This window comes from Prosopis cineraria, unplaced genomic scaffold (assembly GCF_029017545.1).
Source record: "Prosopis cineraria cultivar Desert tree isolate PC_DT_omini unplaced genomic scaffold, ASM2901754v1 PC10, whole genome shotgun sequence".
NCBI lineage: Eukaryota > Viridiplantae > Streptophyta > Magnoliopsida > Fabales > Fabaceae > Prosopis > Prosopis cineraria.
Window position 1 is genome coordinate 1,159,203 of NW_026555341.1, and position 15,955 is coordinate 1,175,157.

Sequence of the window (15,955 nt, forward strand, 5' to 3'; positions counted from 1 at the left end):
AGATCTCAATTTCTTTACTATTTTTTAAACCCTTCTATTATGATAACCTTATTAAAAAATTTAATTAATTCTCGTTATCATACATTTTTTATATGTAGTGTTCTGTATATTTAATAATGTTGGAATGGACATTACAAATATCATATTACCCGAGAACAGTGACGCCTAAGTCTCCCAATAATTGTTGGCAAAGGCCTCTCAAGAATTTGTCTGCATAGTACCGTCATATTAAAATATATATTAAAAAAGATCTAACATCATAGCTTGAAGTGAGGAATCACTTACCTTTCTCTAACATAATGACATCATGTTAATGTAAAAAAAAAAAAAATACAGAGGAAAATTAAGGATAGTTGCACTTTTCTGCCAAGTTAAACTTTTATGTTATTTTTAAAACCTTTTAATAATCTCATTTTAATGTTTAAAAAATAATTCTAGTAATACACTCAGCCTCCCTTTTTTAAGCGGTGGCATTGGTGCATTACTCAATGTACCGCGTAAGACTTGTATACAAAACAAATTGCCATTACTTGCTCTCTTCAACTCATTTTAATTTCAGCCACAGCACAAAATTTCAAGTTTTTCCCCTTCGTTCGCCAATTAAACAACTAACACGATTAGAAAAGATCATGATACAATTCCCATAAGAATATTTGACATTAGCATTTATAATCTAGTGTCAAGATCTTTTTTTTAAAAAAAAAAACCATAATGGAAGAAAGCACATTAAAGAATGAGAATGTTTAACAAGGCTTTAGTTAAACAAACAGTCAAGTAACCATATATTCAAATGTTTTACTGGATATGAAACAAGTGCCGCAACTATCTTTTGTTGCCAGGGCAATACTTACTAGGCCTTATTTTCGTTTTGGATCATCACGCGTTGAGCATGTGTCCTTGGCTTCTAGCTACCACTCTTTACCTTTTAGGATTCAGTGGTGCCACGCAAACCTTCAAAACTCCCAATGAAAAATTGGGAAAATGAATTATAGGAGTATAGAATCATTTCCGTATTTTCCAACTTTAACTTCTGGTTTTTTCCTAAGTCAATGTCCTTAGCCCCATTATTCGTTTTGCAAGGTCCCCAAATATCATTATCCCAGACAAATTAAAGTTCTTTCAGAAATTTATGCATTTTGTTTACTGATTAGTCTTCTTTTGACATCATTAACTTTCACCCTTTTTTTTATGCATAAAATATTATGAATAGCCACTGAAGTCCAGAGGGTCAGCAATCACCATCATGAAAAGGACACACTGCTCAGGTCACCCCTAGCTGCAGAAACCAACATATCAGTTGTCTTGAAAATTCCATCAATTCTCACTCCTCTCTTCTTCCTTGCGGACCAAGTAAAAAATTTATATGACCAGGGACCCAACCACAGTGGTCCTCTTAATTCCAAAATCTAAACTCAATATAAACCACCCATGAAACCTTAATGATAATGTCCCTTCCTCATTCTCACAAGTCCTCCCTCTCCACCTTCCTTAAACTTCCTCCCGCTGCAAATTTTATGTACACTGTGAAACGCAATACACTTCTACTTTTACCATTCCAAAAAGGCTATCTAAATTAATGTTCTACCCCTGATTTCTGGTCCTAATTTAGCTCTTTTTGCATTCTGGGACCCTAGGATGTGAACAGGACCCCATTGAGCTGACATGTCATGTTGATAAGGGCAATTGGAACCATTTCGACAACCTCTTGAACTTTTGAAGTATATGCAAGGTTTCTGGATTTTGAAATTCACTTCTCCCGGTTTATTGCTATGAACCGATTTCAAATCCTTGAAATTACTTTGACGGATAGCTATTTGGGAGTCATGAGTCTCTTGCCTAGTATTATTATCATCAGCCCCATGTTGCCTAATAAGGTTCTTATAATAGCTGAGATCCCTCACAGGATGAGCTTCCTTCCCAGCAAATGCTGAGCCGGTACTAGGTCGGTAAGCCAATGTAGTTGCAAGGGGTCGCACCTGGTTTACTACTGCATGCATGCTCACACCTGTTGAAGGTAACGGTACCATGCTCGGTTCCCTGGATGAAATGGAAGCCACAGACGCTGCTTGCTGAACAGAAAGCAGACAACCACTTGACAAATCGTCAGTGGTTTTGTTCACAGGCTTGTGAATATCAGCATTAGTTGTATGTGAAGGCAATGGAGCTGAAGGAGTTGCTAGTTTCCCTGGTATAGCCCCAGAAAAAGGAAGTGACTGGGTCGCTGGCTTATCTAGTGCATGCATCAATGGAACCGATGAAGTAGCTGGTACCAAGCCAGAATCAGGAAATAAACCCACAGTACTTGAGGGATTAACCCCAGAAGTTGGCTTATCAGGTCTAAGCGGAGGTGATGGAACTGATGGAGAAGTGCATTTGAATCCAGAACTAGATAAACCCACTATGTTTGCCGATGTATTCACAGTGGTCACTGCAGCTCCATCATGAACACTTTTCAACTTCGCAATCAATAATGGATCATTAAGTATTCTAACAAGTAGATCCATGTCAACTGAGCTGCCTTGTTCATTACTGTTCATGATGGCAGCAGCAACAGCAGAAGCTGCAGCAAGTTCTGCTTCCAAACCAGATGTCCCAGTTAAGGCTAGAGAGGACGAGGTACTAGGCTGTGAACATATGGGTCTATCTGTCGTAGATATGTACTGGTGCAAACTTTGTGCCTGTGAAGTGGCGGGTGTGTCAATTGTTGCTGGCAATTCAGGGTTAACATCCATAAGCTCTTCTTCCTCAATGGGAACGATAGGGATAAGAGGAGTGAGGTTATCATCATAGTCTTCCTCCTGTACATCTAAAGAAACAGATGGACTGCAAGCAAATGGAGATCAACAAGGTTAGCAATAAAAACGGAATCAAATAGAAAATGGATTTCTTAGTTTCTGTGGCATTTTACCTTGGAGGAATAGCTGAAGGGCGAGGATATACTGCTTCAAGCACCTTCATTTCTCTTAGCTTTTGATCTACTTTCTCCTTACTTTCTTCACCAGCTGCAACTAGCCAATTTTGACTGAGAGCAAACTGATTGAAAAATAAAACAAATCAAGTAAGTAAACGAGGAATACAGAGCCAATTGACTTTACAGAGCTAACATATGAAACATATTAAACTCTGAAAATACCTAAATGAACACCACAGCAGAAAAGATCATTTTCCAGTTACAATTGAAAGATATAATCATTGGAAAGTGAATTATTACTAGAGATCAACATCTTTTAGACTCATTACCAGGGGAGGAGCTTTCCATTTAATCTGATAAAAGTGGGAGAGTTCATTCCTAATATGGTTCAAAGAATTATTGCCTTCAAAGCCAGGAGGTAAATCATAAGATTCATTAGTGCTTGAATGCAAAATTGATGATGTCTTTGCTTGAAGAAGGTCTTGAGATGTCTGGCTAACTTTCGAAGGGCAATCCTCAGATAAGAACAACTTCACCTGTTACATCCCTAGTATTAGTTCCCAAAAAAATCTAACAATAAAACTTAGGGGGGAAAAAAGAAGAGCCAACAACAACTTCTTACATACTGCAATGAAGTAACAGAAGTGTTCATAAACGATATAGAACAAACCATAAAGATTCATTGCAGCATTATAGACTAAACATTCAAAAAGTAACCAAATTAATATTTCATTGTGCTGCCTAAGATTTATCAGAATATATCAGATGTACTTCTAAATGCAGAACGTTAATATATACTACTCTGCCTAACTTAAGCTGATATGATTTTACCGTTCTCAATTCATCAAGAAAGACAGACCATAAATGATAAGTCACCTTAAATCTACAATCTACACTTCAAAAGTACAGTAGTTTGAAGGCCTAAACTTATAAAATTTTCTGAATATTCCAAAGTTTGAAACCGTAAAAATGTCCATAACTTATTTTGCAATTTTGACAGTTCTAAACATTAACAGTAATATAATCTTGTGTTTCAAAAGATAACAGCTAACCACATTATATTAATATTCAACATAGAGTTTAGAGGAGTTTTGTTCTTTCTTGGGAAAAAATGCTCAATTAGGCACTGACTTGGTTTTCAACCTCTAGTCCATCCTAGTCAATAAAAGACCTTCAATATCCCTGGATACACTAATAGATCATACAAAATTTTATGACCATGAAGAATATAATTACGGTCTTTCTCACTCTTGTAAATAATTATCCATACAATCGAGATAAGACCATTGTTCCTGTTCAAGTTCATACAAAGCAGCTCTCCACACATGATACAAGACAAGCACATATATAGGCCAATGTAATACTACAATTATATATTTAGTAATTTTATTGTTTTATACAAATATTCTACTAATGACGACTATGTCACCAATAATCATGTCATGGTTCAAAGGTGCCAGACTCAAGCACCAGTTTGGCGACAATACAGAACCAAACAATCTGTGTAATACAGACTTTAGAGTGATAACTGTACAGAAGTATCCAATAGCCATTATCGCAAGTCAAACTCCAGCCAAAAGTACAGATTTGTTGAGTTGATTGTTTTTATTCCCAGTTTCCCACCTTTTGTCAAATTAGTTTTACAATGGCCTTAATTGAATCATATATAACATTCTGCAGAACTATTTTTCTCAGCTGTTTGACAAAATCCTCAGTATTTTCCACACACAGCAGCAATCATCAGGTGAGCATTTATTTACTAGTAAAAAAATAATATTTCATTCCCCTACCAGACTGTACAGATTAAAAAAGCAATCACAAAATTGGCAACAGCTATAGCATCTATACATTTTTCATCTAAGCCTTCCATCTTCTTGCGCCTGACTCTAAATTAAAGAAAAGCAAAATTTTCACCGGCAAACATACTAAGCTTTTCATGAAATAACAAGCAAATTGATAAAAACTTGGCATAATTCCAAATATTTTGAAGGTATGACCATATCTGTTTTCATTCATATACCATGCAAGTTGAAGCAACTAGCATCCGCATTTGTCACTTAATTAGATAAAAGGCAAGAATTTCATTTAGCAAATGCATATTAATTTGATAAATCCATTGGCTCATGCACACATTAACAAGTCCAGAAATCCCATCACTCTAAGCATGCTCTAAGTTTCATTAGTGAGCATCCTCAATCAGAGTCATATTAGATTATATAAGGGGAATAACCTTCATTGTAGCATAGCCCGTTAAACTTAAACATGTCTCATCTAGGTCGTCCAAACAACATATAGCAAACACCTTCGAGATGACAGTTTGGACTCCATGTATTCTTGTTATCTTTTATATCTGCTTTCTGTTTGACGAATGATAGGAAAATATGGTGGAAGATTTTAATAAGCTTAGCATTATTTTGTAATGACATCTTTTTTATAATAGCGCATAAGAAATCAATATCCGGCAATAGAGAAACAGATTCAATGTTTAACCTAACAGCAACAGATTAGAATTTCAAATAGTGCCATGCCTAGCACCCCCATTTTTTCTCAATTGATTGGGGGCCGTAGATGTTGAACTTTGTGACTCATCAATGTCCAATATCAAATATAATTGGTAGTTTATAATATCAAGTACATAGTAGGCATTCTAGACAACCTTCTTGAAAGGGTTGAATCTTCAGAGCCAGGTGAAATATTTAGTACAATTTTAGGTAGTTTATGATATGATTATCAATATATGATATATTCAGTCGAATAAATTATTTCCACGTTATTCAAGGTAAACAACTACCTAACAGAACTTGAAAGATTTTCCTGCCGTGATTTTAATTATCCTGACTAACGGCAATCGCAGGGTTGTACAACCCCCTTATTGCCAATATGATTAAAATTGGCTGCTCAGCGCCTAATATCTTCAACAACTTGCTTGATTTTATCCCTTGTAGATGTAAAATGAACAAGAATATCCAAAAGAAAAGCACAGTATACCATTGCCCTTCGATCTAGAAGAAAACTTTCTAAATCAGAGTTTATTTTTCGATAAAACTTATCTCAACTTCACGGTTTCAGGGATAAATTGCGCTGTACCGAAATTTTACTGAGATATGATACTTTTATCCTTGGTAAAATAAATTTATAAGGAATACTTTAGAGCTTAGATCAAGATTGTAAATTTTTCAATAGATGATCCACTTTAGTAGAGTCTTTTTGTTTTATTATTTTTATGTTAGCGGAATGGCCTGTGCCGTCGGAGCTACCAATCCAAATTGACAAGGACCAATATGAGAAAAAAGGAGACATTATGTAATGTGAGGGGGAGAAGAAGCAAAAGAAGAACAAATTGGAATATATCGAACGTCGTAGAACCCAAAAGGGTCACGAATCAACCAACAAATTGAAAACAAAAATTTCCCCTAACGAAGGAAATTTTGAGAAAGAATGTTGCAGTTATATATACCTGACACAGATTAAATCCAGGAGCCCACGAAACCCTGTTCGATTTCCTTGCCCGCTTCATATTAAATCTCAGATTTTCTGCTTCAATTAACACTTTAAGGCCAAGAAATCAAAAAAAGGAGGATCGAACAAAAACAATCAGATTTACAACCGAATCAATCGGATATCCTAATCGGCGACGAGAATGAAAGGACTCGAGCAGAAGATCAGAAAAATATGAAAAAAGCGAAACAAATTAAAAAAAAAAAACAGAGAGAATCCGTTCGTGCAGAGGCTGTGTTTGTTTCGGTGGGAAAAGCAAATCAGAGGAGTTTGCAGAAGAGGCGTGTGGGAGATATTTCGAAAGCAGCGAGAAGTTTCGGGCTGGAGGCGTAGAAATAGCATAAAGCAGGTAGGGTTCGTGGATCTGAGGCACCCAGTGACAGCTCATCGACGCATATAGTGGTTGCGCTTGCGTCGCCCTACTGTGCACTCCTGGTAGGACCCCAGCCGTCAGGGCCACGTGTTTGTACGCCCACTACTCTTTTATCCTCACAGCCGGACGTTTCTTCCAAATCTGAATTTTAAAAAATAAAATAAACATAGATGTGTTTGAGTTAGCTCATTATTATTCTGGTCCAAAAAAAAAAAATTAGCCCATTATTATTGACACAAATATAAATAAAATTTCCATGACATCGCACTAATTTGTATCCATTTTTTTTATAAATTTTTATTCGGTCTTTTCCCCCTACATTTTAATTTTAACAGGATTCAAATATTTTCATTACTGATACTTGTAAACTTTGATTCCAAAATTTATTTAACAAATTACACTGTTTACAGTTAATATTTTTAGCATTAAATATAATGTATATCTAAAAAAAAGTAACTTGCATAAGTATTAAATTAAGTTGCATTTATTCTGGCTAAAGAAAAATAGGGTGCATTTAAAAAAACTATCAACGTCTACTCATCTAGGGAGGAGTTCGCGTGGTGGATAAGCTCTTGCCTGATGCTCCTCAATCCCACCCGCGTGGATTGTGAGGATCATTTTCTGCACGGCTTCAACTAGCCCAATAGTTGAGAGTTGGCTAAGAATGGGTCCAATTTCAGTACTTTGTATTGATTTTGTGCATTGGGCATACATTGGTGCATCAGGCTTGCGTGCCTGATGGTCATGCTAGTTAGATTAATGCTTTGTTGGGTTTATTCATAATTCACACTCCTTGTTTTTAGGTTCCTGTTCTTGTTTCTTGATTCGGATGGGCTATATATATCTTGTTAATTAGTCCATTTGGTTTTTCACCGAGCCTTGTGTGGCAATTGTCCGTGTAAGATATTCAACCCCAGTCCAAGTGGTTTATTTAATAAAGTGCATTATTTAAGGTATATTTCAGTTTCTATCACAATACCTGGGCCAGGTCCATGCCCGTAAACCCGATCCATTTTCTTGAGATTTGACTTTTTTTTTTTTTTTTTTTTGCCTTAGCAGTCGCAACCTTTCTCTGCTTCTTGATCATTCAGTGCTTGTTGGGTTAAGCAAAATAATTAATTTTTTTAGTGAAAAAATTGATTAACCAAAAAAAATGCTCAAACGCATAATTTTCATTTAATCGATTTTGATTAAAATTGATTTTTTTTAAAAAGCTAGCAATTCGATCTTCTGCACAAAATCGATCAAAAAGCGGTGGAAAAAATTATAGAGAAAGATTCAAAAAAAATTATAAAAAAGTCCAAAATTTAATAAGAATAAAACCAATAATATATTTTACTTTTTAAATAAAATATATCAAAATTTAATAAAAATAAAACCAATAATATATTTTACTTTTTAAATAAAATATAACAGCTTTAATAATATTAAATATAATTTTATTAATAATTTAATTTTAAAATGCAATGTCTTTTACGATAATTTATACAATTAAAATTAATTCTGAATAAATTATCCAAACATATTCAATTCTGTTAAAATTAATTTCAGAAAATAAGTATCTAAACAGATTACGTTATAACATAATCAATTATGATTGAAATCTATCATTTAATCAATTATTTTTATAATCTATTATACCCAATTGAAATCCAAATGAGCACTCAGCCGTCTTCCCCGCTGCCTCCTCTCTCATTATACACTCTGACAACAGAGCCTTTCTTCTCAATTCATCATGATATGCAATCACCATTTTCTTCATGATTTCCACCATGCTTGAAAGTAAAGAGCCTCGATCCTCCGCTTCAATGGTAGATGTAACATCTCAAAAATTTAATATAAAGGTTAATTAATTAATTAAGAGGTTTAATTAATTAATTTTGATAATTGGGGGTTCATTAGAAAGTTTAGATAATCATTTGGATATATTAGACCCAATATAAGGTCTAAAAGAGGGCTTAAGAGGTATTGGGCTATCTAGGACCTAAATAGTCAGGCTTAAGTGATATTGTCTGTTTTGGGTCATTCGCCATAGTGAATGATACTTTACATTACAACGCATACAATGAGATTTTAAATTCCTATTCTATAGTTCTATGACGTAGAAAAGAGAGAGTGTGAGAGAGAAATCCAAGAGGGAGGCACAAGGGCTCTGCTAGGGTTCATATCGGAGGCTACTTATAGCTTATTTAAAGGTGTTAATCTCTTGAGTAAGCTTCCTCTTTATGTCTTCTCCCTCTACCTTGCTTTTACTTCATATTTGTTGGGAAAGGAAATTTGGAGCCACTCTAGTAACTTCAATAGAGTTTAATAAGAGTTATTTAAGTTTCTTACCTCTAGTTTAAGTAATTGACAGCATTAAATGTCATTAATTAGGGGTTTAAGATTGACCCTAATGCTAAATAATTGAGTTTGAGCTAATGAGGTTAGCTTGTAGTGATTATTAAGTTTAGTTTAAGTTAAATAAACTAATGAAAGTGGGTTTCAGGATTTGTTTTAATTAATCATGCTTAATGAAGGTATTACTTATTAAGAGTTAATTGATTGCGATTAGCTATTGAGTTGAATATTGGTCATTTATTGTAAAGCAATTGTTTTTGGAGCTTACGTTGGTGGGAAACTCCCTTAGCAATCCAGTGTACTCTAGAGGTAGTAGCCCAACAATAGAGATAATGGAAATTTTATTTTAGTATACAATTGTGTTTACTAGTTGTAATTTTATATTGTTATTGATGGCATGGAATACATTATAGAAGTACAAGTATGACTATGTTGTGTTAATGGTTGTTACTTGAGTTGTGAAACTCATTCTTACATGTTGAAATTATTATTGATAGGAATATGTGCCACATGATTATATGATTTTGGATTTGTTAAGCTTGAACAAGGTATGTATTGATGCTGTGAACACGAAGTTATGAGTTTGAATTAGGTATGATAAAAGATGTAATGATTAATGCATGCAAGTTTTTGAATTATTAAAATATTAAGATGTGAATATGGATATACCTATGCATATGTGCCTTGAACTTATATAATCATAAATAGGTGGAAGTTTACTTGAGCAAGGGTGGAAACAGAGGGAATGAGGGGTGGCCATGGCCCCCCCGAATTTTTAGTTTTCTTTTAGTAAAATGTAGAGTTTATATATTTTTAACTTTTCAAATTAGCACATTATAAAAGCCTTAAAATATTAGATTGAATTATCATTTTAATTTTATATGTAGTCCTTTACGTATGTACACTATAACTATTTCTTCTTTTTTCCCCCTTTGAGCAAAAGATAGGCCATTTTATTAATTAGTAATTGTTTTAAAAGATGTAATTATCATATAATTTACTTACTTTTAACAAGATAATACTACACACACTCTTAAAGTATTGATGTTATTTGATTTTATTTTTATTTTATATTTGATAAAAGAAATTGTAAAAATTACTACTAATAAACTTTATCAAGCATTGCAATAAAAAGATATAATTAATATAAGAATTTTATGATAATTGAATATCATTACCATGTTGATATATTTATTTACCATGGTTATCAATTGAAATAATCAATTCTAAATCTAAAATTTGGCTAGCTACAATACTTAAATAGTAAGCATCCAAAAATGCACCTAGTTTTGTATCTTTATCAGGACACCACGTAAAGGACTTTAATAGTAAAATACCAAAAATGCCCTCCCCTCTTAAATGTTTTTCCTCCTGCTTTTTCCTCACCTTTCTTTGTTTTCTTCATCGTCAACATTTCTTGGGCACGATGACAAGCCTCGTCTTCTATCCCCAGCATATGTGCAGCCCCTTCGATTCACGTTACCCATGAGCTGAGATCAACAAGCTAGAAACTTAACTCTACCAGGAACACTCAAAGAAAGAAACGCTTGCAATAAAATAGAGAGCTCAATAAAAAGAAGAATCTCTTAAAAGTTAGTACGAATCCCTCAAGAGTACCTTCGAAGAGCTCAAGGGCATTCTGTAACATCCCAATTTAAATTTTAATAGTTAATTTGGGTTAATAGAAATTTTCAAAAATATTTAAAAGTAATCAAATTAGTAGGAGATGATTATTAAATCTAACTTAGGATATAATTCTAAATTAAAATAAAAAAATTTAATTAAAAATTAATTAATTAAAAAAAATTAATTAAATTAAATTATTATTATTATTATAAAAAAAGAAAAGGCATAAAAACAGGAAAGGAGAAGAACAAGAAAACTTTCGGCGCCGCATGAAATCATCACACATATAAAATAAAAAAAAGAAAAGAAAAGAAGAGAGAGGAAAGAGGAAAATAATAAAAAATGTGGGATCCACAGTATTTTTTTAAAAAAAACCCATCCCTCATTCTTCGTTTCTTCATTTCTCCTTCCTTTTTTTTCATTTCTCTTTGTGCGCGAACAGAGGGGGCGACGATGCGCAAGTTCACCAGTGCTGGGTTTTAAGATAAGAATTTTTAATAAAATATTTAGGGTGAGATTTCAAGCTTTTCAAGAATAAGTATATGTTCTAAAAAATTTTCTTAGTCATCCTTCCTCTTTGGTTTCTGATTTTATGGTGGTAGAAAATTTAAGATCTGGAAGAGGGATGAATTTATGTTGAATAAATATAATCTTTGAGGTTGTTAGTAGTATAATAAATATTCTAGAGTATAAATTTATTGATGATCTTTGAATTTGTGGTTTAAGGATCAAATCCTAGACTAAATTTTTATTAAATCTGAAAATATATGTTGATTTATTGAGGTTTAGATAATTATTTGGGATGAAAAATGAATTATTATGGCTATAGAATTATGATTCTAAGCTAGAGATTCAATTGTTAATTTTTGGGTATTTTAGGTGTGAATTTATAAAATAAAAAGAAAATTTTGATAATAGAAATTAGTTTAGAAGTTGATTTTTAAATTATTAATGTTTATTGATAATTAAAAGAGGAGTTAAAAATTTTACTTAATAGTATTGACTCTAGATTTGTATTAAGATTGAGATTAGGAATTATGTTATATTTTTAATTCTATTATTAGAATTATTTTATTAGTTTCAAAAATTGAAACTAATATTTATAAATAATATGTTATTTGTAGATTGTATTATTAGTGAAGATTGTGGTGGGAGAGAAATTATAAGGAATAATTTATTAAAAAAGCCACGGGGTAACCGTGCTTTTAATTTGTGATTAGTGTTACTTCATGTTAATTGGATGATTATTGAAAAAATTATGAATTTTGTAATATTGTATAATTGTGCAATATTATTATGAATTTGTTTGATTATTGTGGGAGGTGTTGGGAGACTTGCTATTGTTGTTGTATTCATATGCCACGTGGTACGCCCCTATTGAAGCTCAATAGGTGGCTTGTAAAGGCTCGAGCTAATCTACCTTTGGCCGGGTAATTTAGCATCAAGTGAGGGCTACAGCTCGAGGTTAATGGAGGGATATAATGATGATTGTTTGTGTATATTGTAATATTTCTTATATTTGTTAGAATTATATTATTTTTGGTTCCTACTTAGTAAGCACACACTTAACTGTTTGTATACACTATCATAAATTAGCATTGGTTACTGGGACTTTTGAGTCTCATTATGTGGTTAACAATTTTTAGGAGAAGAGCCACGAGTGACACGTGGAGGAGTCCCAGAGGCTTAGTGGCATAGATTCACTGTCTCTTTTGGGTATTTGATTTATGATTTATAATGTTTTATATTGTCAATATTAGAGCTTTTTTGTTTATTGACAATTATATGAATATATAAATGTAATCATACCTTTCAAACTATTTCTATTTTTGGTACACTTTGGATGACTGTAATTTTAATATTTGGTTTACTTTGAATTGGTTAAAATGGCATGATTATGAGGCCAAATAACTAGCTTGCTTTGAAAATTGACTAAATTGTTTATTTTACTTGTTGGGATTATAAGGATGGACAAATGTGATTTAGCCTAATGGCATGTGGGAGGTAAAAATTTATCTGAAATGTTATATTGTGTGAGTTGAAGCCAATTATAAAATATTTTTATATTGAATTTATTAATATAAAATGTGTTGGGAGGCTGTAACCTAACTATGATTGAGTTAAATTTTTTTAAAAAAAAATTTAGTGTATTACACAATCCTCTCATAACCTTAAGTATGAGTTCCACAAAGACAATGAACCAAAGGCCAACTCCTAGTCTTTGGAACCAAGCATGTTCAAAGAGCTCGAGGGTACTCCTTTTATAGCTCCAAGGATGAGATCTATAAGGACGATGAACCCGAGATCGACTCTTTGCCTTTAGAACCAAGCATGTTCGAAGAGCCCAAGAGGCATTCTTCTTGTAGCTTTAAGGATGAGTTCTACGAAGATAATGAGCTTGAGGCTAATTCTTAACCTTTGGAACCAAGCATGTTTAAAGAGCTCAGGGGTAGTCCTCTTATGGCTCCAAGGATGAGCTCTATGAGGAGTGAGGACACTAAGCTAGAGGCCAACTTATAGCCTTTAGAGCCAGCTACAAATCAAGAGCCTAAGGGGTAATTCTCTGAGAGCAACTAACTATCTTGAGATAATGAACTAAAGGCAAACTTCAATCCTTTAAAATCAAATGAAGAGCAATATCTACACCCAAAGCCCTTTATTAAGAGCAATATCAAGTAGAACCACCTCTTGAAACATTAATTAAAAAAGGCTAGCTCCCTTAGTTCCACTTCATATACATTAGGAATGCATAAAGAATGGAACAATTAAAATATCCATACAAACTTGGCCTACGATGAACTCAACCAAATTTGTATGTAGGGGCTATTATTTAGGCCAAAATCTAATTTTGGCCCTAACCCTAACTATTTAGGCTAAAAATAATAATTTTTGCCTAAGCCTATAAGAGTCTTCTATAAGAAAAGTGGTTACTTGCTACAAAAATAAACTGGCACACCACTTCAGAAATAGCAAAGAGTAAAGGAAGTTATGGGAAAACTGTAGCTAGTAACCCTAAAAAGTTAGAGCAAGAACCATGTAAAAATTGCCACCTTATGCCTATAAAAGGGAAGCCACCATACACATGCACATCCCTTCATTTCTACAGACTACACACATCTCTACTTGCCCTACGTAAAACTTAAACATTGACCTTGTGTCATCCTTTACTTCGCCTAGCACTACTAGTTTTATCATTTAACAAATTCAACACAATGTCCTTAGCATGTCATGCATTTAGTAGAAAACAGTGAGTTCTTCAACTAGCATCCAATAGAACACCAGCTCCTAACAAAATAGTAATAATAGAGCACCAACGCTTTTCCTTTTAGTTTTTCATATTTTATTTACTATATTTTTTTTTTATCATTATTAATATCATGTCTATTCTCACCATGCAAGTCTCGTATGTTTCTCCATTTTTATTCCTTTATTTCCTTTACTTTTAAACAATTGCATTTGGATAAATTATAATAAAGGATCCTGAGAATTCATTGTTTGATTTAAAAGTTTAAAATATTACACTTTTTTAGAACACACTCCTTTGACAAACCCGACACACATAAAACACCTATCTCTTCATAGTGGCGATGTGTTTATGCATGCTCGTGTCCTCAAGGTGGATCAATAATCCAACAGCCTTTTTATATTTATATTATGTTTCTTTGTGTTTTATGTTTATAGTGTCTGTTGGGCCAAATTGTTTATTTCCATTGGGTTTTATGTATGTAAGGACCTTTCACCTCGTCAAATTAATTGCCTTACCTGGAAAAAAAAAAGAAAAAAGAAAAAATAGTCTTCAACTCATGCACCCTTCAGGTCTTCAATTTAATGTCTTGGATTCATAAAGGTAAAATGAAAGTGCATGTCTAAGTTTCTTGGAAGGGCTGATTCATGAAAGTCATGATTAAAAAGAGTTGGAGTCTTGGAGATACATGAACATAAAAAAGTATGAGAATATTTATAACATTAATGATCATACTCAACAACATTTTGACCATGTCATTAAACTATCTCAATGCAAAAACTTATGAAGCAAGTTTAAATACTTTTTTAGATTATTATTTACCATTGTCATAGAAAATATTTTTGATATAGTATAGCATGTATTATATCGCAATATAGAGCACTCAATATACATAATAATCATCAATAAATGAGTGTAAGAATTATACTATTCACATGTCAAGAATAACACTAGTTGTTTTACTTTTTGTTGAATATGAGCCCCTAGTTTTTTTCAATTGAAGTTCTATTTGATTTAATTATAAAAAAATAACAAGTCATTTAAAAATAATATAATACACTATTAATTAATTAATAATTTTCAGTAATTATGAATTGCAAATTTGGTAAAAGTCCTAGGCTATGTTTGATAGGATAGAATCTTGAACATGGAAATGAAACTGGGTAAGAATCCAAATAGAGTGATGTTCGGTACATATTAATTAGGATTCCTCAAAAAAAAAAAAGGCAAAATTGGATTCCCTCCTTGCTTCTATGAAATTAGGCCAAACTCCTAAGAATTCAATCTTATCTCTACTCTACTCTTCGATTCTTTGATCAACTGTCATCGAACTCCACCGGCTCTCCAACTCATTGCTTTGTTGGTGGCAAAGATAAAGGATGGAAGCACCTCATGATCCACTACCGTTGAACTTCGCAACTGATTTGCATCCATTGTCGCATGATCTACAACCACCACCTTCGCCTTTGTCACCACCACTACCTCACCTCTTTCATGCCATCGATAGGCCATTTCATAGGTGAGAGGTTTTAACTTCTCTGCAACTCCTTTCCTTTGTTTTCTTCTTCTATTTTATTCATCATAGGTTGTCATGGAATCAAGCTCCCAGTAATGATTTATTTTTAATCTCCACCTTCAATCTCCTCCAACCACCACTTCTTCGAAAGTACAGCAAGCAAGCTAAAGCATTAATATTTGAAGTGGCTTTGTGAAGTATTAGAGGCCGAATTAATTTGAATAGTTGCTGCTAGTTTTGTGTGAAAGTGAAAAAAGGTTGCGGTGGGTTTAATGGCTATAATTGATTTTGTGCAACATATGAGAAGAAGTGGCTTTGCATGGTGTTCAGTGATTAAAAAAGAGAGGGATGATGAAATGGATAGATGAGGTCTTTTTATTTTGGGTAGAGGACATTCTTATCTTTTTATTTTATTTTAAATGTATATATTTATTAAAATTATATTAA

The 15,955-nt window shown here is 33.1% G+C and overlaps 1 protein-coding gene across 2 annotated transcripts; it reads right to left on the reverse strand.

The window, feature by feature from the left end:
- Positions 1 to 1,273: 1,273 nt before the first annotated feature.
- On the reverse strand, positions 1,274 to 6,780 carry LOC129322310 (zinc finger CCCH domain-containing protein 6-like). 2 transcript variants are annotated; one of them, XM_054968567.1, is made up of 4 exons: positions 6,369 to 6,780; positions 3,315 to 3,447; positions 2,909 to 3,033; positions 1,274 to 2,823 (listed from the first exon to the last, which is right to left on the reverse strand). In XM_054968567.1, exons 2-4 carry the CDS (start codon positions 3,345 to 3,347, stop codon positions 1,569 to 1,571), a joined length of 1,413 nt encoding a protein of 470 aa, XP_054824542.1. In that variant the 5' UTR covers positions 3,348 to 3,447; positions 6,369 to 6,780; the 3' UTR covers positions 1,274 to 1,568. The 2 variants fall into 2 exon arrangements, with proteins under 2 accessions (XP_054824542.1, XP_054824541.1); XM_054968566.1 differs by having other exon boundaries at positions 3,241 to 3,447.
- Positions 6,781 to 15,955: the final 9,175 nt, after the last annotated feature.

Coding starts and splice junctions, on each gene's coding strand:
- LOC129322310 (XM_054968566.1), bottom strand. CDS start 6,428: ATGAAGCGGGCAAGGAAATCGAACAGGGTTTCGTGGGCTCCTGGATTT. Junction 3,448..6,368: donor CTGGATTTAATCTGTGTCAG/GTATATATAACT, acceptor GGGATGTAACAG/GTGAAGTTGTTCTTATCTGA. Junction 2,824..2,908: donor CCTTCAGCTATTCCTCCAAG/GTAAAATGCCAC, acceptor ATTTGCTTGCAG/TCCATCTGTTTCTTTAGATG.